This window comes from Bombina bombina, chromosome 6, assembly GCF_027579735.1.
Source record: "Bombina bombina isolate aBomBom1 chromosome 6, aBomBom1.pri, whole genome shotgun sequence".
NCBI classification, from domain to species: domain Eukaryota; kingdom Metazoa; phylum Chordata; class Amphibia; order Anura; family Bombinatoridae; genus Bombina; species Bombina bombina.
Window position 1 is genome coordinate 913,245,120 of NC_069504.1, and position 24,846 is coordinate 913,269,965.

The 24,846-nt window shown below is 36.8% G+C and overlaps 2 protein-coding genes across 3 annotated transcripts in view; one reads left to right on the forward strand and one right to left on the reverse strand.

Moving 5' to 3' along the window:
* Positions 1-24,846, forward strand: part of CTNNA1 (catenin alpha 1) — a 177,369-nt gene that overhangs the window by 113,021 nt on the left and 39,502 nt on the right. For both annotated transcript variants that reach the window (XM_053718551.1, XM_053718552.1), the window contains 7 exons: positions 8,288-8,491; positions 18,300-18,380; positions 19,506-19,658; positions 19,894-19,986; positions 20,581-20,737; positions 21,923-22,123; positions 22,332-22,483. In XM_053718551.1, coding sequence (XP_053574526.1) covers positions 8,288-8,491; positions 18,300-18,380; positions 19,506-19,658; positions 19,894-19,986; positions 20,581-20,737; positions 21,923-22,123; positions 22,332-22,483 — 1,041 coding nt within the window. The remainder of the gene's footprint in view (positions 1-8,287; positions 8,492-18,299; positions 18,381-19,505; positions 19,659-19,893; positions 19,987-20,580; positions 20,738-21,922; positions 22,124-22,331; positions 22,484-24,846) is intronic.
* Positions 15,361-17,182, reverse strand: LRRTM2 (leucine rich repeat transmembrane neuronal 2). The gene is made up of 2 exons (XM_053716275.1): positions 17,179-17,182; positions 15,361-16,886 (listed from the first exon to the last, which is right to left on the reverse strand). Exons 1-2 carry the CDS (start codon positions 17,180-17,182, stop codon positions 15,361-15,363), a joined length of 1,530 nt encoding a protein of 509 aa, XP_053572250.1.

Sequence of the window (24,846 nt, forward strand, 5' to 3'; positions counted from 1 at the left end):
GTATTTAAGCCTCTGCAGACTGCAACCCTTATTTTGACAGACTTGCATTTTAGCCAATCAGTGCTGGCTCCTAGGTTACTCCATGGGTGTGAGCACAATGTTATCTAATATGACACACATGAACTAGCGGTAAAAACAGTCAAAATCCAGAGATAACAGGCGGCCTAAAAAAGCTTAGAAATTTGCATATAAACCTACCTAAGTTTAGCTTTTAACACAGTATACAAAAAAGAACAAAACAAATTTTGATAAGTCAATAGAAAAGTTGTTTTTTAAATTGCATTTCCTTTATGAATCATGAAAGCTTAAAGGGACACTGTACCCAAAATATTTATTTCGTGATTCAGATTGAGCATGAAATTTTAAGCAACTTTCTAATTTACTCCTATTATCAAATTTTCTTCGTTCTCTTGCTATCATTATTTAAAAAAGAAGGCATCTAAGCTTTTTTTTTTGGTTTCAGTACTCTGTACAGCACTTTTTTATTGGTGGATGAATTTATCCACCAATCAGCAAGGACAACCCAGGTTGTTCACCAAAAATGGGCCGGCATTTAAACTTACATTCTTGCATTTCAAATAAAGATACCAAGAGAATGAAGACAATTTGATAATAGGAGTAAATTAGAAAGTTGCTTAAAATTTCATGCTCAATCTGAATCATGAAAGAAAAATTTTGGGTACAGTCTCCCTTTAATTTTGACTATACTGTCCCTTTTTAAAGGATTGAAATGCTTTGATGAAATTTTTTTGACATATACTTGCATTTATAAACAATGCTTCTATTAAGCTGTCAATTCTAGAGTGACTTAAAGGGACATAATACTCATATGCTAAATCACTTGAAACTGATGCCGTATAACTGTAAAAAGCTGACCGGAAAATATCACCTGAGTATCTCTATGTTAAAAAGGAAGATATTTTACCTCACAATTTCCTCCGCTCAGCAGAGTAAGTCCTGTGTAAAAAGTTATCTTTCAGTTATCCAGCTGCAGGTAAAAAAAAAATGAAGAAATGAACTGCAGCCAATCGGCATCAACAGTCATAGTAAACTTCCTTAAACTGAATAGGGAAATAACATGAGTGTGCACGAGGCTCACTCCCTTGGCTGTCCCGGGACAGATCCACTGATTTGCTGCTTAGTCATTTGCAATGGGGTTTGAATACTTAGGACATTTTGAGGTGAAATATCTATCTTTTTTACATAGAGATGTTCAGGTGATATTTCCTAATCGACTTTTTACAGTTATGCTTCATCACTTTCATGTGTTTCAACATTTGGGTATCATTGCCCTTTAACAGTTTTGTGCTTCCTTGCTTGTCCATTGTCAGTGTGCAGCACTTGATAAGATTGGTGGGTTTTCGTCTCAAACGGCTGTACATGTTTGTACGAAGTGTACTAAAGCCAATTTTGCTCAGTTGATTTTACGTTCCTTATGGCAGTGAGAATATTTTAATGACAGCTTTTGCAAACCAGCAATGATGCAAAAAGTATTCTATGTTAGAAATGGTCTGCTTTACTCTACACATGAGTATTTCTCCTTTTGTGCATAGTAATTGGAGCTCAAGAGCCCCAGATCTTGCTTATTAAATGTAGATTGTTTTTCCACCGGTTTAAAGTGTTCATAGTACAGTAGACCTTTTGTATATGTTTGTCTTCTGCTTGTTTATTTAAAAGATGTTCTAGTATAGAGTGGTCACTGGCTGAGAATGACTACTCCTAAGCTGCACTGGTGGACATTATACAACTGCACAACAAAGTTGTTTGTTTGCACAGTAACTTTTTTTTTCTTTCTTATAAGTTGCAAAAAGATCCATTTAGTGCAAGGCAATTTGTAACGCTACATTTATTTTTTGCAAAACTGCATTATGCAAAAAAGTATAAAATGTTAGGAACAATGTTAAGCAGATGTGTTCAATACAACTTTCCATTGTCTTTCTTTTTTTGTATATTACCTTAATTGGTTATGTTTTCAAAACATTTACTCCTCGTGTTTGACGTTTAACTCCTTGTCTTCCAGAGTGGTTTGCAGTGTATTGTACCCCTCTCAGGCAACCAAGGAGATAAAAGAATGTATGAATTTTCCTTGTTTAGGAAGCGGTGCACTATATTGAATGAATGATGGAATTACAATGTCTTTTTATATGAACCTGTTTTACATATTTGTATGTAATGTAAATGTTCTTCTTTTTCACCCCCGATGAAGTATTACAAGTAGAGCAGATGGTTAATTTTGTAGTTTGCATAAATAGGCAAAGCAAAAAAAATGGGAAATGAAAAGTAAGCAGAGTACTTCTGTCTAGCCCAACTGATAGACTAGTAATTCAGTTATTTAACCGTGAGCTTTTTTTAAATATATTTAGTAATAGAGCGATAATTGTAACATTTTAAGACTTTTTTTTTTATAATTATCTAATAAATTATGGTGCACACCCATAAGTAATTGTATCTATTTTAAATCCATTTTTTGATAACCTGGTACAGCAATTTTCTTGATTATGAACCTTGTTTATTAAGATTGATAACACAAAAAGGTTAATCTGAGGATTTAATTTAACCATTCTTAGGGGCAAATTTCTCCAACATAGGTGTGTCCGGTCCACGGCGTCATCCTTACTTGTGGGGATATTCTCTTCCCCAACAGGAAATGGCAAAGAGCCCAGCAAAGCTGGTCACATGATCCCTCCTAGGCTCCGCCTACCCCAGTCATTCTCTTTGCCGTTGTACAGGCAACATCTCCACGGAGATGGCTTAGAGTTTTTTAGTGTTTAACTGTAGTTTTTATTATTCAATCAAGAGTTTGTTATTTTAAAATAGTGCTGGTATGTACTATTTACTCTGAAACAGAAAAGAGATGAAGATTTCTGTTTGTAAGAGGAAAATGATTTTAGCAACCGTTACTAAAATCGATGGCTGTTCCACACAGGACTGTTGAGAGGAATTAACTTCAGTTGGGGGAACAGTGAGCAGAATTTTGCTGCTTGAGGTATGACACATTCTAACAAGACGATGTAATGCTGGAAGCTGTCATTTTCCCTATGGGATCCGGTAAGCCATTTTTATTACAGACAGTAAATAAGGGCTTCACAAGGGCTTTTTAAGACTGTAGACATTTTCTGGGCTAAATCGATTCATATATAAACATATTTTATACTCCATCCTCAAGTGAGGGGAGTAAGCATGGTACTGCATCATCCCCTCCGTCTACACCAGTCTTGCCCACTCAGGAGGCCCCTAGTACATCTAGCGCGCCAATACTCCTTACTATGCAACAATTAACGGCTGTAATGGATAATTCTATCAAAAACATTTTAGCCAAAATGCCCACTTATCAGCGAAAGCGCGACTGCTCTGTTTTAGATAATACTGAAGAGCATGAGGACGCTGATGATATTGTTTCTGAAGGGCCCCTACACCAGTCTGAGGGGGCCAGGGAGGTTTTGTCTGAGGGAGAAATTTCAGATTCAGGGAAAATTTCTCAACAAGCTGAACCTGATGTGATTACATTTAAATTTAAGTTGGAACATCTCCGCGCTCTGCTTAAGGAGGTGTTATCCACTCTGGATGATTGTGAGAATTTGATCATCCCAGAGAAACTATGTAAAATGGACAAGTTCCTAGAGGTCCCGGGGCCCCCAGAAGCTTTTCCTATACCCAAGCGGGTGGCGGACATTGTAAATAAAGAATGGGAAAGGCCCGGTATACCTTTCGTCCCTCCCCCCATATTTAAAAAATTGTTTCCTATGGTCGACCCCAGAAAGGACTTATGGCAGACAGTCCCCAAGGTCGAGGGGGCGGTTTCTACTTTAAACAAACGCACCACTATACCCATAGAAGATAGTTGTGCTTTCAAAGATCCTATGGATAAAAAATTAGAAGGTTTGCTTAAAAAGATGTTTGTTCAGCAAGGTTACCTTCTACAACCAATTTCATGCATTGTCCCTGTCACTACAGCCGCGTGTTTCTGGTTCGATGAGCTAGAAAAGGCGATCACTAGTGATTCTCCTCCTTATGAGGAGATTATGGACAGAATCCGTGCTCTCAAATTGGCTAATTCTTTCACCCTAGACGCCACTTTGCAATTGGCTAGGTTAGCGGCGAAAAATTCTGGGTTTGCTATTGTGGCGCGCAGAGCGCTTTGGTTGAAATCTTGGTCAGCGGATGCGTCTTCCAAGAACAAATTGCTTAACATTCCTTTCAAGGGGAAAACGCTGTTTGGCCCTGACTTGAAAGAGATTATCTCTGATATCACTGGGGGTAAGGGCCACGCCCTTCCTCAGGATAGGTCTTTCAAGGCCAAAAATAAACCTAATTTTCGTCCCTTTCGTAGAAACGGACCAGCCCCAAGTGCTACGTCCTCTAAGCAAGAGGGTAATACTTCTCAAGCCAAGCCAGCCTGGAGACCAATGCAAGGCTGGAACAAGGGAAAGCAGGCCAAGAAACCTGCCACTGCTACCAAGACAGCATGAAATGTTGGCCCCCGATCCGGGACCGGATCTGGTGGGGGGCAGACTCTCTCTCTTCGCTCAGGCTTGGGCAAGAGATGTTCTGGATCCTTGGGCACTAGAAATAGTCTCCCAAGGTTATCTTCTGGAATTCAAGGGGCTTCCCCCAAGGGGGAGGTTCCACAGGTCTCAATTGTCTTCAGACCACATAAAAAAACAGGCATTCTTACATTGTGTAGAAGACCTGTTAAAAATGGGAGTGATTCATCCTGTTCCATTAGGAGAACAAGGGATGGGGTTCTACTCCAATCTGTTCGTAGTTCCCAAAAAAGAGGGAACTTTCAGACCAATCTTAGATCTCAAGATCCTAAACAAGTTTCTCAAGGTTCCATCGTTCAAAATGGAAACCATTCGAACAATTCTTCCTTCCATCCAGGGAGGTCAATTCATGACCACGGTGGATTTAAAGGATGCGTATCTACATATTCCTATCCACAAGGAACATCATCGGTTCCTAAGGTTCGCATTCCTGGACAAGCATTACCAGTTCGTGGCACTTCCTTTCGGATTAGCCACTGCTCCAAGGATTTTCACAAAGGTACTAGGGTCCCTTCTAGCGGTGCTAAGACCAAGGGGCATTGCAGTAGTACCTTACTTGGACGACATTCTGATTCAAGCGTCGTCCCTTCCTCAAGCAAAGGCTCACACGGACATAGTCCTGGCCTTTCTCAGATCTCACGGATGGATAGTGAACGTAGAAAAGAGTTCTCTATCTCCGTCAACAAGGGTTCCCTTCTTGGGAACAATAATAGACTCCTTAGAAATGAGGATTTTTCTGACAGAGGCCAGAAAAACAAAACTTCTAAACTCTTGTCAAATACTTCATTCCGTTCCTCTTCCTTCCATAGCGCAGTGCATGGAAGTAATAGGTTTGATGGTAGCGGCAATGGACATAGTTCCTTTTGCGCGCATTCATCTAAGACCATTACAACTGTGCATGCTCAGTCAGTGGAATGGGGACTATACAGACTTGTCTCCGACGATACAAGTAAATCAGAGGACCAGAGATTCACTCCGTTGGTGGCTGTCCCTGGACAACCTGTCACAAGGGATGAACTTCCGCAGACCAGAGTGGGTCATTGTCACGACCGACGCCAGTCTGATGGGCTGGGGCGCGGTCTGGGGACCCCTGAAAGCTCAGGGTCTTTGGTCTCGGGAAGAATCTCTTCTACCGATAAATATTCTGGAACTGAGAGCGATACTCAATGCTCTCAAGGCTTGGCCTCAGCTAGCAAAGGCCAAGTTCATACGGTTTCAATCAGACAACATGACGACTGTTGCGTACATCAACCATCAGGGGGGAACAAGGAGTTCCCTGGCGATGGAAGAAGTGACCAAAATCATTCAATGGGCGGAGACTCACTCCTGCCACTTGTCTGCAATCCACATCCCAGGAGTGGAAAATTGGGAAGCGGATTTTCTGAGTCGTCAGACATTACATCCGGGGGAGTGGGAACTCCATCCGGAAATCTTTGCCCAAATTACTCAACTGTGGGGCATTCCAGACATGGATCTGATGGCCTCTCGTCAGAACTTCAAGGTTCCTTGCTACGGGTCCAGATCCAGGGATCCCAAGGCGACTCTAGTAGATGCACTAGTAGCACCTTGGACCTTCAAACTAGCTTATGTATTCCCGCCGTCTCCTCTCATCCCCAGGCTGGTAGCCAGGATCAATCAGGAGAGGGCATCGGTGATCTTGATAGCTCCTGCGTGGCCACGCAGGACTTGGTATGCAGATCTGGTGAATATGTCATCGGCTCCACCATGGAAGCTACCTTTGAGACGAGACCTTCTTGTTCAAGGTCCGTTCGAACATCCGAATCTGGTCTCACTCCAACTGACTGCTTGGAGATTGAACGCTTGATCTTATCAAAACGAGGGTTCTCAGATTCTGTTATTGATACTCTTGTTCAGGCCAGAAAGCCTGTAACTAGAAAAATTTACCACAAAATATGGAAAAAATATATCTGTTGGTGTGAATCTAAAGGATTCCCTTGGGACAAGGTAAAAATTCCTAAGATTCTATCCTTTCTTCAAGAAGGATTGGAGAAAGGATTATCTGCAAGTTCCTTGAAGGGACAGATTTCTGCCTTGTCTGTGTTACTTCACAAAAAGCTGGCAGCTGTGCCAGATGTTCAAGCCTTTGTTCAGGCTCTGGTTAGAATCAAGCCTGTTTATAAACCTTTGACTCCTCCTTGGAGTCTCAACTTAGTTCTTTCAGTTCTTCAGGGGGTTCCGTTTGAACCCTTACATTCCGTTGATATTAAGTTATTATCTTGGAAAGTTTTGTTTTTGGTTGCAATTTCTTCTGCTAGAAGAGTTTCAGAATTATCTGCTCTGCAGTGTTCTCCTCCTTATCTGGTGTTCCATGCAGATAAGGTGGTTTTACGTACTAAACCTGGTTTTCTTCCGAAAGTTGTTTCTAACAAAAACATTAACCAGGAGATAGTCGTGCCTTCTTTGTGTCCGAATCCAGTTTCAAAGAAGGAACGTTTGTTGCACAATTTGGATGTTGTTCGCGCTCTAAAATTCTATTTAGATGCTACAAAGGATTTTAGACAAACATCTTCCTTGTTTGTTGTTTATTCTGGTAAAAGGAGAGGTCAAAAAGCAACTTCTACCTCTCTCTCTTTTTGGATTAAAAGCATCATCAGATTGGCTTATGAGACTGCCGGACGGCAGCCTCCTGAAAGAATCACAGCTCATTCCACTAGGGCTGTGGCTTCCACATGGGCCTTCAAGAACGAGGCTTCTGTTGATCAGATATGTAGGGCAGCGACTTGGTCTTCACTGCACACTTTTACCAAATTTTACAAGTTTGATACTTTTGCTTCTTCTGAGGCTATTTTTGGGAGAAAGGTTTTGCAAGCCGTGGTGCCTTCCATTTAGGTGACCTGATTTGCTCCCTCCCTTCATCCGTGTCCTAAAGCTTTGGTATTGGTTCCCACAAGTAAGGATGACGCCGTGGACCGGACACACCTATGTTGGAGAAAACAGAATTTATGTTTACCTGATAAATTACTTTCTCCAACGGTGTGTCCGGTCCACGGCCCGCCCTGGTTTTTTTAATCAGGTCTGATAATTTATTTTCTTTAACTACAGTCACCACGGTATCATATGGTTTCTCCTATGCAAATATTCCTCCTTTACGTCGGTCGAATGACTGGGGTAGGCGGAGCCTAGGAGGGATCATGTGACCAGCTTTGCTGGGCTCTTTGCCATTTCCTGTTGGGGAAGAGAATATCCCCACAAGTAAGGATGACGCCGTGGACCGGACACACCGTTGGAGAAAGTAATTTATCAGGTAAACATAAATTCTGTTTTTTAAAGCTGCATTTGTAATTTTAGTGCCTTTGTAGTGGCAGACTTGCTTATACAATCGCAGCTTTCTAACCTCTGACACCTCAGTAGTGGATTAAAATCACTCCAGACTAATCAGAACGGTGATTTATGTCTTCTTGAAAAATTCCCTATGCTCTTTTGTTCACGAACACATAACTTATTAGATATGACCATTAGGTGCACTTGAGGGATATTTACATTAAATACTTGGTTATTTGGGTCTTTGGTGATAGTGTTTTTTTTGTTTTTTTCATCACTTTAGTGGAGTTTTAATTGATAAATCTAAGGTATAACAGGGTAATCCCTTTAATATACATACCATTGTTCCATGGTATTTCCCCTCTCCTCTCTTACAGGAGCTATAGCCTCTAGAATAAATGTGTGTATATTCTTTTGTTGCCAGTAAATTTATTCATTATTACTTAACTTTTATTTTTTAGACACAAATCATTGTGGATCCTTACAGCTTCAGTGAAGAACGATTTAGGCCTTCCCTGGAGGAACGCCTAGAGAGCATAATCAGTGGAGCAGCCCTAATGGCAGATTCGTCCTGCACACGTGATGACCGTCGGGAACGTATAGTGGCTGAATGTAATTCAGTTCGACAAGCTTTGCAAGACCTGCTTTCAGAGTACATGGGAAATGTAAGTCCCTTTCCTCTCTCCCTCTTGCTGATATTTTTTAACCTGTTTTATAGTTTGAAACATTTTCTAGAAGCTTAAAAAAGAAAATGAATGGAAAGGTATAAAATGATGCCTTTTTTAGATATTTCCTTTTTATAGAGGAGGAAGGAAGTTTCTGAAGTTCATGAGACACATTTTTGGCTGCCAGACTTATTTGAGCATTAATTTCTATAACCCTTTAACATGTTTTGCTTATATACCCTCACAAAAAAGTAAATGTTTTAGATGACATAGTGTAATGTTATTGTAGGTGTTAAGATTGAACAATTCCAAGATGGCTTCATTCCAAAAATTATGTAACCGTTTCACTTTAAATGTGGCACACTTTTGGCTTTTGAGCTTGTTGTGTTCTAATTTAAAATTGCAGTGTTACAGTAAATGCTATAATTCAATAACACCATTTGCTTTGCAAAAACTGGACATGCTAAGCATTATTGTCAAGCTTAAGGGCAATATAACAGATGGTCTAATGGCAATTCTAAGTGTTTTCCATGGACCAGATGGGTCCCATTGAAGAATAGCTGATTATACACTCCATGTAAATCTCTCAAACATTTGAACACCTAAATTAGTGGAAAATGTATTTTGCTTATATATATTGTGTTTGTGGACATTTTATAGAGCAAATATCTTCTTGGGCAAGACATTTTGAGATTATTCTCTTGGTTCTTACATATTTGTAGTGTTTGTTTTGAGTTGAATATTCAATACCTCTTTACATAACTGAGAAAGCCCAGTAAAGTATTTCATGCTATGGAACATAATTAAAATGCTGCATTCTTGTGTATGTATATAAATTCCTTATTATAATTTTATCATTTTCCTTTTTAAACATCTCCACCATTTTAAATCCAGTAAGGATATTGGTATTGAAAAGTTAGAGACATGAGGAATAGTTCTGTTCTGCCTAACAGAAGGCGTGCGTGTATTTATAAATATGCAGCGGGTTACACTCAAACTCAATTTCTTGGGACCAGGGTGCAGCAACAACAAATATAGTCTAATGTAAAGGCAAATGCACTCTCTGGATTTGAATAAAGGTGGTTTTATTGCATGTAAGTGCTATCCAGGGTACTGAACCAAAAATGGGTCGGCTCCTAAGCTTAGATTCCTGCTTTTTCAAATAAAGATAGCAAGAATAATTTATAATAGGAGTAAATTAAAAAGTTGCTTAATATTTCACTAGTTTTCAAACCTGTACTCAAGCCTCCCAAACAGGCCAGGTTTTCAGGATTACCTTGGATGAGAGCAGGTAAAATAACCATATTTACTACTCAGCTGATTGTTTCACCTGTGCTTTAGTTCAGATATCCTCAAAATGTGGCCTGTTAGGGTATAGTATCCCTTTAATGTTTGCCAGAGCTGTATATATTTGTTTACCAGCTGCAGAGTTTTAAATGTATGGAAAATTGCTCCTTTTGGTTTACTTTTTGTATATGAAGTAGCTGTTTCTGCTAATTAAAACCACAACCCAAACAAATGGGCTTACCTTACATGGAGAACAGATATAATTAGCTTCTCTCTCTGTATCTACACACAATTATCTTATCTTTTTAAACCCATTGAGACACTATCCCTTAACCCCTGCAAAGGGGATAAACCCAGTTAAACAATGTTATATTCTAATGCATTACAGCATTTTCTTATTGCAGTTTTATCTAATTTTAATGACCTTTTAAGTAGGTGCAAACCTCCTTAAAGGGACAGTCAAGTCCCAAAAAAACTTTCATGTTTCAAATAGGGCATGCCATTTTAAACAACTTTCCAATTTACTTTTATCACCAATTTTGCTTTGTTCTTTTGGTATTCTTAGTTGAAAGCTAGACCTAGGAAGGCTCATATGATAATTGCTAAGCCCTTGAAGGCCGCCTCTAATCGCATGCTTTTGTATTTGCTTTTCACAGCAGGGGAGAGCTAGTTCAAGTAAACCCCATAGATAACATTGTGAGCACGCCCGTGAATTGTGGCAGACACTGCACTAATTGGCTAAAATAAAAGTCAATAGATAATAAATAAAATGTCATGTGATCAGGGGGCTGTCAGAAGATGTTTAGATACAAAGTAATCACAGAGGTAAAAAGTGTATTATAACTGTTGGTTATGCAAAACTTGGAAATGGGTAATAAAGGGGTTATCTATCTTTTAAAACAACAATAATTCTGGTGTTGACTGTCCCTTTAAATTGATGTACCTGTGGAGATGTATAAAATATAGCAGACATGACACTTTTTAATTAAAAAAAAAAAAAAAAGCTTCCTTCAAACTGTGTAAACCCTTCCTGACTTATGGTTATGGGCAGGAATATTAAAACTGCTGATGTTTTCTATTAATTTGTGGAGTCAATCAACAAACACATCTAATTAGTTAAAAGATACATATAAACTGATTTAAAAATGGTGTTTTCTAAAAAGAAATATCATGGGTTATGATGAGTTTATGGTTGCTGTGATCTGATGCACATTTAGGGTTTGTTCACATATGTTATTTGACATTTTGTTAGTATGTTACATTGGTTTTGAGAAGGTTGGGACTTGCTGAATAGCAGTTTATTGACCTAAAAATAGTTGGCCTTCTTCAGTTGAAAGCAGATTAAACTGTATGTGCAATATAAAATGATTGTGTAGTAAAAAACACTATGCATTATACTTTTTTTTTTGGCACCTTTTTCCTGTATTTTAAAGGATCATTAAACCCCTTGAGAATATAATTTCATTATTTTACTTTTGTCCGTGTTTCCTCTAATTTAAATTAATATTGTAGGCATTCCAGTTCCTGTTAGAAATGTAAGTGCAGATACCAGACTCTACACTGGTATATTCCTCAGTCAATTGTTGCACACTGCAGTGACTAGGGATGTCCGTTCGTCTCGTTAACAAATCAATGCCGAGTATGGCCGCCGCCAGCAGCATTCGGCTATTTTTGGAGCCAGATTTCTTTTTGTGAAAGTGCAAGACACTAAGATCTGGATTTGCACACATCTTAGAGTGTTGCACTTTCACAAAAATAAATTTGGCTCCAAAATGGCCAAATGCTGCTGGCGGCGGTCATACTCTGCATTTGTTTGCTAACAAAAGAGATTATTGCATGTCTTTAGTAGTGACTCGGTTACAACAGTCCCTAATTTGCCTCAGCAGAGATGGTATTCTAAGCACATTGCTTTAGGGATAATAAAACTTTACAATTATCAACCCCCCCCCCCCCCCCACCCCCCAATATTTTAACTAATAGAATTTACAAAATAGATCTGAATTTTTGTTCTCATGCTAGTGTTCTCTTTAAAGTGATGGCAAATCCTAGCTAGACTTTACCTTTACTAAAATTAATAAGACTTTCACTCATCACTTTATTAAAAAAAAAGTGGGATTAAAACTTAACCTTTCTGTGCCGCGGTCTCCTTGCTAAGCTCAGCAGCTTCGTCCACCCACGGCACAGCGTTCTGAGCTGATGTTTCCACCTCTAAACTAAAAGCTGTGCTAGCATACAGAACAATGCCACATGACTAGCATGGCTATTGGTGGAAATGTCACCTTATTGAAAAAAAGGGTAAGTTTTTATCACACTTTATTATAAAGTGATAACTGTTAGTCTTTATTGTGATGGTAAATCCTAGCATTTTTTAAACACTGGGATTTATTATAACTTTAAATATATAATTATTTCTAGCATTTGCTTAGTGTTTTTAAAGGTCCATAATTGAAAAATGACATGCTTTTACTCGTTCTGGTATGTAATTTGACTATTAACCCTATGCTCCTGTGTGTTTACTCCTAAAAAGAGGCTACACACATAATTGCTTTTCGGGAACCCGTGGTGCACTGCTGATCCCAAGCAGAAACTGCCACTGATCCAATCTGCAGCGCTTTGTTGCACATCTGATTCATATGATTGGATCAACTACGGATTCCACTCAGGATCTGCAGTGCACCACTAGTCCCACGCGTCACTTCTATGTGTTTAGCCCCTTTGTAGTAGCGTAGGGTTGATTTAAATTACATGTTCTAACAAATTAGAGCATTTATTTTCTTGACTATTGCGGCCCTCTATTTTTCTTTTAACTCTGAAAGTTCTTGAGTTTCTTAATCTGCAACAATTGGAAGTGCAGTTTCAAACTTTACAAGCCTACCACACCAATGTTCCACAAAGTCATTATTTGCTCATTCTAGTAACCTATTGATATCTGAACCTAGCTGGTCTCATGTTTTCCTTATCTGCTCTAAGTTACAACCTTGCGGCACCAGTGGTGTATTTAGATTTTGTTCTGCTCTAGGCACTGAAAATTCTGCCCCCCCCCCCCCCATACACACAGTCACACACAATCACATGCGTGCACACACACTACATCTATCGCTGCGCTATATCTAAAATGCCCCATACACAAATTTCTTGAAAAAATACTTCCCCAAACAGAATACTTAGTGCTGAAAGCCAACATAAATTAATTTAGTTTGCTATTGCCTTTAAGGTTCCGAGTTGCCTCTAAACTGTAAGCTCATTGTCATCATCGCCCCCCCTGAATGTAAGCTCCTTGGGCTAAATCTCCCATTATATACCTGCATAATACTTCAAAAATAACTAAGCTTCTTATAAATATAGCCACAAAAGTGCTGCCCCGTAGCTTCATAAAATCTAAAACTTTTCACTTATTTCCTCAATATTTAAGCAACTAATACTAAAATAAAAAATAATAATTTCCAAGTTGGGCCTATTCCATATAAAACAGTTTATTACTATGGCACTGTGCAGTGCTCTTGTACTTTAGGTTGGATTTTCCTGCTTGCAACTATTCGTTTTTGTAATGTTACCATTTGCATGTCAGGCTTTTACTTTTTTATAAAATTGTGCCAGAAAATTAATGTGCATAATTTAACCTAAAAATGTCAATTACTTTTTCTCATATTTATTATGCAAGAAATGTTTTGCAGTAAATTCAAATTTGTTAATTTGAATAAAATGTGACTGTTTTCTAAAAGTATTCTAAAGGTTTTAAAAATCTGTGTATTAAATAAATCCCTTTATCTGCCCAGAGGTGTTGACATACTAGTATATGCTGCCAGACCTAATTTGGTCAGCAAAGTTAAAGGGACAGTATACTGTAAAATATTTTTTCCCTTAATGTGTTTACAATTGCTTTTTTTACCAACTGCAGAGTAAAAAATGTATGAAAATTTGCTTTTTAAGGCTTATTTGTGTATATTAAAGCTCTGATTTTGTGTTTTGAAGCCACAACCTAATAAAATGGGTTGAGCTTGTAGGTATAATCAGATCTCATTACTGTATCACATTGTGCACATATACCTGCTTCTTTATCTTATATCTGTCCTTAAAACATTCACCAGTACTTTGAGAGAACAATGGAAAATCAACATTTTATTACCTTATCTCTGCTATATCGCACTGGGAGTGTAATTTCTTCTGCTGGCTGTGTTTACAAAGCTTATCTATAGCTGGTACGCGCGGCCACAAACTTTCAGAATAGGTGGGGATACCACATGCTAAATTAACAATTTCAAATGCCAATATAAGGGTAAAGGAGCTACTTGTAAACAATTTAATACACTCCAGCAGGTAAAGTGGATCATTGGGAACAAATTAAAGGGGAGAAAATTTTTGAGTAAACTGTTCCTTTAAAGGGGCAGTCTACATCAGAATTTTTATTGTTTTAAAAGATAGATAATATTTTTACCTCTTATTACCTTGTATCTAAGCATCTTCTGACAGCCCCCTGATCACATGACTTTTTATTTATTATCTAGTGACTTGCATTTTAGCCAATTAGTGCTGTTGTGCTGACTCTTAAATAACGCAACGGGCATAAGCACACTGTTATCTATATGGCCTACATGAAGTAGCAGTCTCCTGTTGTGAAAAGCAAATAAAAAAGCATGTGTTGAGGCTGTCTGTAGTGGCTTAGAAACAGGCTGACATTTAGAGGTTTAAATGTTATAAAGTATATTAATAAAACAATGTTGGTTGTGCAAAGCTGGGGAATGGGTAGTAAAGGTGTTGTCTATCTTTTTAAACAATAACAGTTTTAGTGTTGACTGTCCCTTTAAAACCTAAAGAGATGTCCCCAGGTCTTGGCAACCAATCAAAGCTGTAGCACAACCCACTAGATCCAGCTTTATTCACTGCCAGGTTGTGAGTGCATCTGTTTTAAAGGGAGATGAAACCCAAAAATGTTCTTTTGTGATTCAGAGCATACCATTAAAAAATAAACACTTTCCAATTTGCTTCTATTATGAAATTTGCTTCATTCCCATGATATTCTGTGTTGAAGAGATACCTAGGTAGGCATCTGGAGCACTATATAGCATGAAATAGTGCTGCCATCTAGTGCTTTATAACATTCATGCAAAACTGCTACCATATAGTGCTCCAGAAATGGGCCATCTCCTAAGCATACACCCTGCTTTTCTACAAAAGATACCAAGAGAACAAAGAAACATTGTTAATAGAAGTAAATTAGAAAGTTGGTTAAAATGCTTTATCTGAATCATGAAATGTGGGTTTCATATCCCTTTAAGGTAGGAACAGTAACTGCTCTTTTGACATGTTTTGTATGTGCCATTCTTACTTGCATAGTAGAATTCTATTTTTGTATCAATTCTGGATCGTTTGACTTAGAAAAAAATGATGGTTCACTGCTCCCCTTTTTTTTAAATTTTTTTTTAAAGTAGCAACAACAAAAAAAACGCACAAAGTGTTTATTTGTACTTTTGTTTATTAGTAATATCTGTGTGAAGTTTGGTGTCAGGTACTGGAATATAAATTATACTGATTAGAAAAAAAGTGATGGAATATCAAGAATAATTAAGGTAAACATGTAAAAACTACACTTCACATTCTTTGTAGCGAAACTGTTGGCATTTACATTGTCCATATCCATTAATGATTATAAAAGGACCTTCGGGAGTAGTCTCATAATCATAATATCCTCCTTGTTGGGATGTACCTGACAGTGAGTGTGATCGGACATGTTTGTGGTTTTGTAAAACGGAGCATTGCCTAATTTTCCTTAAAGTAGGCTGGCAACACTTTCTGGAGATAAATACAATAAAGACTACAAAAAAGAAAGAGAATAACAATGCCATTGTCCCAGTAATTACCTGTTGAGTGAAAATGGCAGTGTCTAGTTCAGAATAATGTTCTGTCATATCTATAATGATTGCGGTGGTTGCCATTTCTTTTTCCTCCAGTTCAGTTGGCTTGGGTCTTGCTGTAGATTGGGTTGTAAGGGCTTTGATACTTGACACCATTGATGTTACACTTGTAGATATATTCCAACATAGCTGAAATCCGTAAGCTGCGTCTACAATATCTTCCCCTTGAGCATAGTCCGGACTGTAACAGTGTACAGAGTGCTCCAGTTTTCCCTTGAAATCACCAAGCCAAATAGCTAATGGACATATTCTCCAGTTGCAATCCCAAATGTTACCTGATAGACCAATTGTAATTAAGGACTTAAGTGATTGTAAGAAGCTAATATTCAAATATTGAAGCTTGTTATTATTTATAAGTAATATTTTAAGAGAAGGCAATGTTTCAAAAACTTTAATATCCAAACTTTTAATTTCATTTTCTGTCAAGTCCAACTTTTGTAGTGTGTCCCAGGTCCAGTTCATACTGCATGTCAAGCTGTTAATTTTATTTTGCTGTAAAAACAATGTTTGTAGGCTTATTAACCGCATGAAATGAGCGAAATTAATTTTTGAAAGATGGTTGTTTTCCAAGTGTAGTTCTCTTAACTTGATTAATCCTGCAAAACCATTTCGTGACAAACTTCTTATGCGATTCCAACTTATATCCAAAAACTCCAGACTTCGACAGTCCCAGAACACTCGGACTGGTATAGTTCTGAGAGAATTTGCACGCAAGTGCATGCTTTGCAATTTCCGAAGGCCATGAAATAATTCTGTGTTCAGAGATGTTAATTGGTTGAAAGACAGGTCTAAAATTTGGAGATTAAGTAACTGACTAAAAGTAGCATTTGGCAAATAAGAGATTTTGTTTGATCTTAAAATCAATTCATTAAGTTTGTAGAGTCCTTGAAATGATTCCTCCTGTATATTTTCGATCTGGTTATAATCTAAATGAAGCCATGTAAGTTGGCTGAAATTTAAAAATTGGTGCTTCTGAAGTTCAAGAATAAAATTATGCCTCAATGACAAACCGAGAGAGTTCTGGTCAACGTTTGGTATGAAATGGAAGCCCTTTGAGTCACAGTAAACGAGCAGTTTTTCACACCTGCATGTTAATGTACAAGCTATACCCATGACAGGCATGTTTTTTAAAATAACACTCCAAGCAAACAGTGCTGCCAGCATAGGTACCCATAATGGCCACTTGAAATGCAAGCCTGCAGAATGGAATTTGTGAAAATAAGATTGTTAGTTGAATTATCATGTTAAATCATTAAGTGAATGTAGCATGTGGGGTTTCTGTATATATTTATTTTTACGTAGAACGCATGCAAGCACAAAAAAGCATTTTTAAAATATAAATATAATAACCTTTTAAGTTAGGCAATCTAAATATGACAATCTGTTTTCACACTGATTAATAATTTTGTTTAAATGTATATATTTTTTTTCCTAAATTTAAACTGATAGGCAAATATTGAATAGCAAAAAACCTTTACAGTAACTTACCCATTCTTTTGAGAACATCAGAGACAGCATTCAGTTTTTATTTCTTAAAATATTGCTGCAAAACTAGGCAGTCTTCAATTATTCAGGTTTTCTTTTAATCTCCGTAATTCATTTCTCTGTGTGCTACTGATGCCTTGAGTGTGTCTTTGGAGCTCATTATGTTTCAGCGATCTGCAGGTGCATTACACAAAAAGCACTACATTTTCTTTTTCTGTCCATTCTGTTGTTCATTTAAACGATCCTTCATTGTTTTTGTAGAGGCTTGATCTTCTTTAACTTGTTGATGACAGATGGCTTTTTACTGCAGATTTGCTTCTAAAGTCGCTAATGTGCAGTCACTGAAAGGAAGCTGTGCTGTAGAGCTTTGCTTCTATGCTGCAGCCACACACACCGTGGATGAGCTGATGTCACCCTGTGACGTCCCTATTTGTTTTGATTTCTTACAAGATCTGCTGGTCTTAGAGCATCATGCTAATTACCTAACTGCAAATAGTTGCACAGTTGTCTTGATTTGATCCAAAGTAGAACAATTCATAGATACACAAAGATCACTGTATTTCAGTTATGTCTTTGCACTCCTGATTACACTGCATCATTTTGTACTATTACATTTTTTTTTTATGTACTTTTAAATCTAATTTAAAAAATAAATTCATATTATGCATCTGAGCATCTGTTAAATGCTTCCAATTTCAAATGCAAAGCTAAAAATAGCTTGGTTTCCAAATTCTCCATCCAAATTATTCAGATGTGTTAATTAACAAAGACTGCCCTCTTCTGCATGCTTTTAACTTTGCTCTCAAGAAAAATTTAGTAAGGGAGATGCATTTTAACATAGAATAAATTACAATTAAATATATGGAAAATTCCTGATACTTTTTTATTATGGTAAATATATTTTATGTAACGTCTTCAAAGTAGCATTTTTAAATAGCATTTTTTTTATTCTGTAAATTGCATACTGTGCTGTTGCATACAGCTTTCAGAAGCATGTCGTTTTACACGTAAGCTATCCCATCTTGCTTTACAGTTGCTTGCATGAATGATTTTCAATTTCTAATTTGTATACTAATCCATATTAAATATGTACATTTCACTATATTCCTATTTTTATTTTACAGACTGGACGTAAAGAGAGAAGTGATGCGCTCAATTCTGCTATAGACAAAATGACAAGAAAGACCAGAGACTTACGTAGACAGGTAACTCAAACACCTGCATCATAGACTTTATGACCAATAAAATAAATCCAATAAAGCAATAGTAATCTGTTATCCAAGATATCATTTTATTTTATTTTAAACTACTACAGAAGTTTGTTACAAATGTAATGTCTATGCTTATGGGATACTTTAGCACATTTAAATTCTGCATAATAAATGTTCTTGCTTGAAGGCCATAATAGAAAAACAATACATTTTCTAATTCATTAGAGCATTTAATTTTTCAAGAACCTCAACCCTCCACTACTTTGTGTTTAACCCTTGTAAAGTGGATAAACTCTCACAGTAGAAGTGCCGCTCAGGACCTGCAGAGCACTGCGGGTCCTGAGTGGAAACTGACGCTTATTTAGTTTTCAGTGCTAATTACACATCTGATTCATTTGACTAGCATTGATGATTGGATCAGCTAAGTTTTTTGCTCGGCACCAGCAGTGCTCTGCTTCTACTGTTTAACCCTTTTGCAAGGAGGAAACACAGTAGTGTGGGGTCGATAGTCTTAAAATGACATGCTCTAACAAACTAGAGCATGTTATTATCTTCAACTATTATGGCCCTTTGTGAAACTCATTCAGAAGAATAGAAGATTTGTAATTATGGACTTAGTTATCTTTCCAGTATTTAATTTTTTTTTTTTATAATTATGAATTTCTTGTTATGTAGTATTTTGTGTTAGAATGATCACTCATTTTCTTTGCAGAATCATTTGACCTGATGATCAATTGCCACACAAACCACTGGCAATTTTTATATCTGCAAAATAGAAACTTTGTGACACGATTTTGTTTTTCATGTCTATTTTTCTGACATCAGATCAATGGCTGCATTAGAGAGAAGCCAGTCAGTGTTCTACATCTGTTGTGCAGTGACGCCAGGTGGGCGTTCCATCAAGTCAGCCTGTTAATGCAGACTAAATTTTGTTTTCCTTGCTTTGCTGTACTTGGCAGTGTCTGACTAATGCTGAACACCTGCACGGTCTATTAGAACAGACTACATTTTTTTTTTCTTATTATAAACAAGGCCAGAAGTGGGGGTGTTTTCCATTGGGTTTGTTCAAAATTTACCCACAATGCTAAATGTAAAGTTATTTTGTTTTGTCCCTTTTAGCTGCGTAAGGCTGTTATGGACCATGTTTCTGACTCTTTTCTGGAGACCAATGTGCCACTGCTTGTGTTGATTGAAGCAGCAAAGAATGGAAATGAGAAAGAAGTTAAAGAATATGCCCAAGTGTTTCGTGAACATGCAAATAAACTTATTGAGGTAAAATTATAGTGTCCCGTGTTGCCATCTTATGTGCTGTCTAGTATGGTCATATTCTGCTTAATATTTAAGTATAAATTGTAAATCTTCTCTCTACAACAATATTCTAGCAGCCTGACTAATCTATAGTCCTGTCTTGATAGTGATCTAAACATTTCACTTTTCAGTGGGTAGTAGAATAAACAAGCTGTTTGCAATGCAACCGTTTTCTAAGTTATCTTCCAACTTATTTTAGGTTGCCAATCTGGCGTGCTCAATATCCAACAATGAAGAAGGAGTAAAGCTTGTTCGTATGTCTGCTAGTCAGCTTGAAGCGCTTTGCCCTCAGGTATTTTATTTTTGCTATTTATTTAATGTTATCAGCCCATTATACACTTAGATTATTATTGGCAGTATCATTTAAAAGAACATAAGTAAATTTAATGTCCATTAAACCCTTGAATCATAATGACTATAATGTGCTGTCTTTTATATACTTCCCAAAATGCTTGTTAGTATAGTTCTTTTCTGATGTTTGTTATTGCTCTGGTGTCACCACACAGTGCGAGTTGTTGTCATTCTCACAGACAGGACTGCTTCCATATTTTTTCCTTCGGATTCAGTGGACATCTCCTGAACCCAATGTCTTTCTACATGTAGATAAAGGGTACAACTTAAATCTTAACTTGAAAAGCTAGAATCTCCCATTTCAATGGGCCACCTTCTTGTACCTCTAGGATGCAGGTGACCAGCTTGAGTTTGAAATGGGCCAAACAGTTACAGTTCTGATGATTTTAATAGGGTTTGGGCTTATCTGTGTTACATTACCATGTGGTGGACCTTGCAGTACATTGAGATTTCCCATGTGTTTTGGACACAGTTTTGTAACCGCCTATTAAGTGGTACCTGCACCAATTCCTTTTATTTACTAAATTTTATATAGGTGATCAATGCAGCTTTGGCATTAGCAGCCAAGCCACACAGTAAAGTTGCCCAAGAGACCATGGATCTTTTCAAAGAGCAGTGGGAGAGACAAGTACGTGTTCTGACTGACGCTGTTGATGATATTACATCAATTGATGACTTCTTGGCTGTTTCAGGTACTTTTATTTTAACTTATATTGCTTTAAGCTAATTTAAGTAACCATTACACCCAGTAACTTTGTATAGTTTGGGCTATTCTGATATCAGGAATGCTTATTGCAAAGACATCTTCTGGTTGTTTTAGGCCCAGATTTAAGATGTAAGCCACAGTGATTCTCATTTCTCATTAAGTATATTCAACATATTACTAGTTACATTTCGAAATTTCTAGGATAAAAACTGTGTGTGTGTGTATTAGGGCTGAGTTAGACTAGTCGAATAATCGATTAGTCAATCGGTCTCTCATTAATCGACTAGTATGGCATTAGTCGATTACTGATATATTAAATTTTGCTATATTTTGATAGTCAAAAACAGCCCTTAGCCTTAGTCTACTACCGATTGCGGATTGTCTCACTTGGCGGCAGTTATGGTGACGTGTTATTACTAGGTTTTAAAAAAAAAATTAAAAAAAAAAAATTTACAGTTACATTACAACTATTTCGTATTTAATACCTATTTTCTGGCAAGAGGGGGGAATTTCGACTAGTCGATTGTAAAAATAGTCATGCACACCCCTAGTGTGTTTGTGTATATGTATTTATATTTGCTAAGGTAGCTAGCATGTGAGAATTTTTTATGAATCTTAATTTTCTCACTATTGTATGCTGTAGTAGCATCCATTACATTAATTTTACTAAATATCTGCGTTATATTATTAGTCATCTATTTACAAAGTATCACCATATTCTGCAGCTCTGTGACCATAGTTAAAATAATTGTGCATTTACAGAGCATTGTTGTAGAAGAGTGCCTTGCCAATTAGTTAATTGGTGTACATCACAATTAGATGGTTTTTACCTATGTTAAACCATCTTGCTTGTAATTTTGACACTTTTAAATTCACTTACTGTATATTTTGAAATGTGCTTCGTTCTTTTGGTATCCCTTGTTGAAAAAGTATATGCACATATCATACACTAGTGGGAGCTAGCTGCTGATTGGTGCCTGCACACATTTGTCTCTTGTGATTGGCTAACTAGAAGTGTTCAGCTTGCTGCCAGTAGTGCTATGCTGTTCCTTCAGTAAAGCATAACAAGAGAATGAAGCAAATTTAATAATAGAAGTAAATTGGAAAGTTATTTAAAAAATTTGTATGTACTATCCAAATAATGAAAGAAAACTGTTTATTTTTCCTTCAGAGAACCATATTTTGGAAGATGTCAACAAATGCGTCATAGCTCTACAAGAGAAGGATGTTGATGGTCTAGATCGTACAGCTGGTGCAATTCGAGGTCGTGCTGCAAGAGTCATACATGTTGTTACTTCTGAAATGGATAATTATGAACCTGGTATTTACACAGAGAAAGTTTTAGAAGCCACCAAGCTTCTTTCAAACACAGGTAAGTAAAGATAGTTTTTTCCATTTTATTTGGTGGTTTTGACAATTCCGTAGTATGGCAACTCTTAAAATTGTCAATGTATTTTTACTATTTTACATACGTTTTAACATTTTAGAAGTGTATTGATTGTACAAACATGTTTTAACTGCCTGCCATTAAAAGATTGTACCTTCACTAAATTTAATTTGTGCTTTTAACTGATCTTTAGTAATGCCAAGTTTCACGGAACAAGTGGAAGCTGCAGTTGAGGCTCTCAGTGGAAATACAAATCAGCCAATGGATGAAAATGAATTCATTGATGCATCACGTCTAGTGTATGATGGCATTCGTGACATCCGAAAAGCAGTACTGATGATAAGAGTATGTTGTGTTTTTATGTTATTATTTATCCATATGTTCTTTTACTTTTTACCAGCAATTAAGGAATCTTTACACCCTTTAAAGGGACAGTCTACACAAGAATTTGTATTGTTTAAAAAGATAGATAATCCCTTTATTACCCATTGCTCAGTTTTGCTTAACCAACAGTTTTATTAATGTTCCTTTTACCTCTGTGATTACCTTGTATCTAAGCCTCTGCAGAGTGCCCCCTTATTTCAGTTTTTTGACAGACTTGCATTTTAGCCAATCAGTGCTGACTCCTGTGTAACTCCATGGATGGGAGCACAATGTTATCTATATGGTACACATGAACTAATGCCCTCTAGTTGTGAAAAACTGTCAATATACATTCAGATAAGAGGCGGCCTTCAAGGTCTAAGAAATTAGCATTAACCTACCTAGGTTAAGCTTTTAACTAAGAATACCAAGAGAACAAAGCAAAATTGGTGATAAACATAAATTGCAAAGTTGTTTAAAATTGCATACCCTATCTGAATCATGAAAGTTTATTTTGGACTAGTCTGTCCCTTTAAGCCTATTAAAAACATAACATTGATTTTTGTCTGCTCTTCCTGCAATCTGTACTTTTCCTTCTTTGTCCTAGAAGGAATAGATACCTGGAATGCATAGTGCAGTTATCCTGGGAATGTTTGAGTATGAGTTTCACAGAGAGAGAGAGAGACAAGAAAGAGAAAATTTTCCTGGCAACTTTGTAATAGGAAAGCCAAAAATCCTTGAAAAAGTAACATTCCGTCAGTTTCTATAGTTTTACGTTTTTTGTTGATGTGTTTGTTTTTTAAGGCTTAAAGGGACACGTAACTCAAAATTAAACTTTCATGATTCATATAGAGAATGCAGTTTTAAACAACTTTCCAATTTACTTCCAGTAGCAAAATGTCCACAGTCTCTTTATATTTACACTTTTTGAGGCCCCAGGTCCTACGGAGCATGTGCAAGAACTCAAAATATACGTATATGCATTTGTGATAGGTTGATGGCTGTTACATGATACAGGGGGAGGGGAAATAGACATAAAAATTAAGCTGTAAAATACCTCTAAATATCATGATTATTCTATGCACACTAGAGGTTAGACGGTATATTATGCATAAGTATGCTGCAGTTTTCATGACCCAGCTAGATGCTATATTTTTTGATATAGTGCTTAAATATACTATATAGATTATTTATAAAAAATTACTTTAATGACACTTATTAGCACAGTTTAAAGGGTTTTAAAATTCTAGAGCACTCAAAGTATTTAACATTTCCTTTACTCTGTCTACTGGTCTCCTTTGCTATGTTCAATCAGAGTTGATGATGTAAATGAGTTCCTACACGGATCTGAGCAAAGTTCACTTTGAGCATCTATCTTCACCACCCTCACAAGTTACTAAGTTCAGCATAATCACTAAAGCTCACTCCTCTACATGTGTCGGTGAATATAGAAGTTGGGGTAACTGTAGAGACCTGTTTAGAATAATTTGCCTTCTATGTGACAAGGTTCGAGTAACTGCAGCAGAATGCACAGCAGTATCTATGGTGTAGTGCACAAAAACAAAGATAAATGACAAGAAAAGCAGGCAAATTAAATATTTTACATTCAATTTTTTTATAATTGTAAGAAGTAATTTATAATTAAATTTTAGGAGTATCCAGCACTACAGAATTGTGTGGTGCTATACAAATAAATATGTTGTATGTATTGCTGCTATATTAGTAGCATTTTATCTATTATTATTATTATTATTATTATTTTATAATTCTTTAGAACCAGTGTAAATCATTACAAGGTGACAGTGTTTGAATATTTGTATATGAGCCAGCATTTAATTATTGCTTATTAGTAATGTAGCCACCAATCAGCAAGCACTACCCATGGTGCTGAACCAATAATGGGTCGCCTCCTAAGCTTACATTCCTGCTTTTTCAAATAAAAAATACCAAGAGAACGAAGAAATATTCATATTAGGAGTAAATTTGAAAGTTGCTTAAAATTTGTGTGCTCTATCTGAATCATGAAAGAAAAAAATTGGGGTTCATATCCCTTTAATACCAGGCAAGCTGTTTGCAATGTGTTTTTTTTTTATTTATTTTTTATTTTTAAGGTTAGTACATTATAGGGACATTCAAGTGCGAAAAGAAAATACTATAAACAATTACAGAATTTTATTATTGCATTACTGCTTCTAGAACTTAAATTCTTCAAAGAGGTTAAACACACGTTGTCAACTCCAGAGCAGGAATGTATTACTGGGACCTGGTTTAATATACCTATAAAGCCAATAACAGGCATATGTACATAGCTACCAATAACCAGCTAGCTCCCAGTGGTACACTGC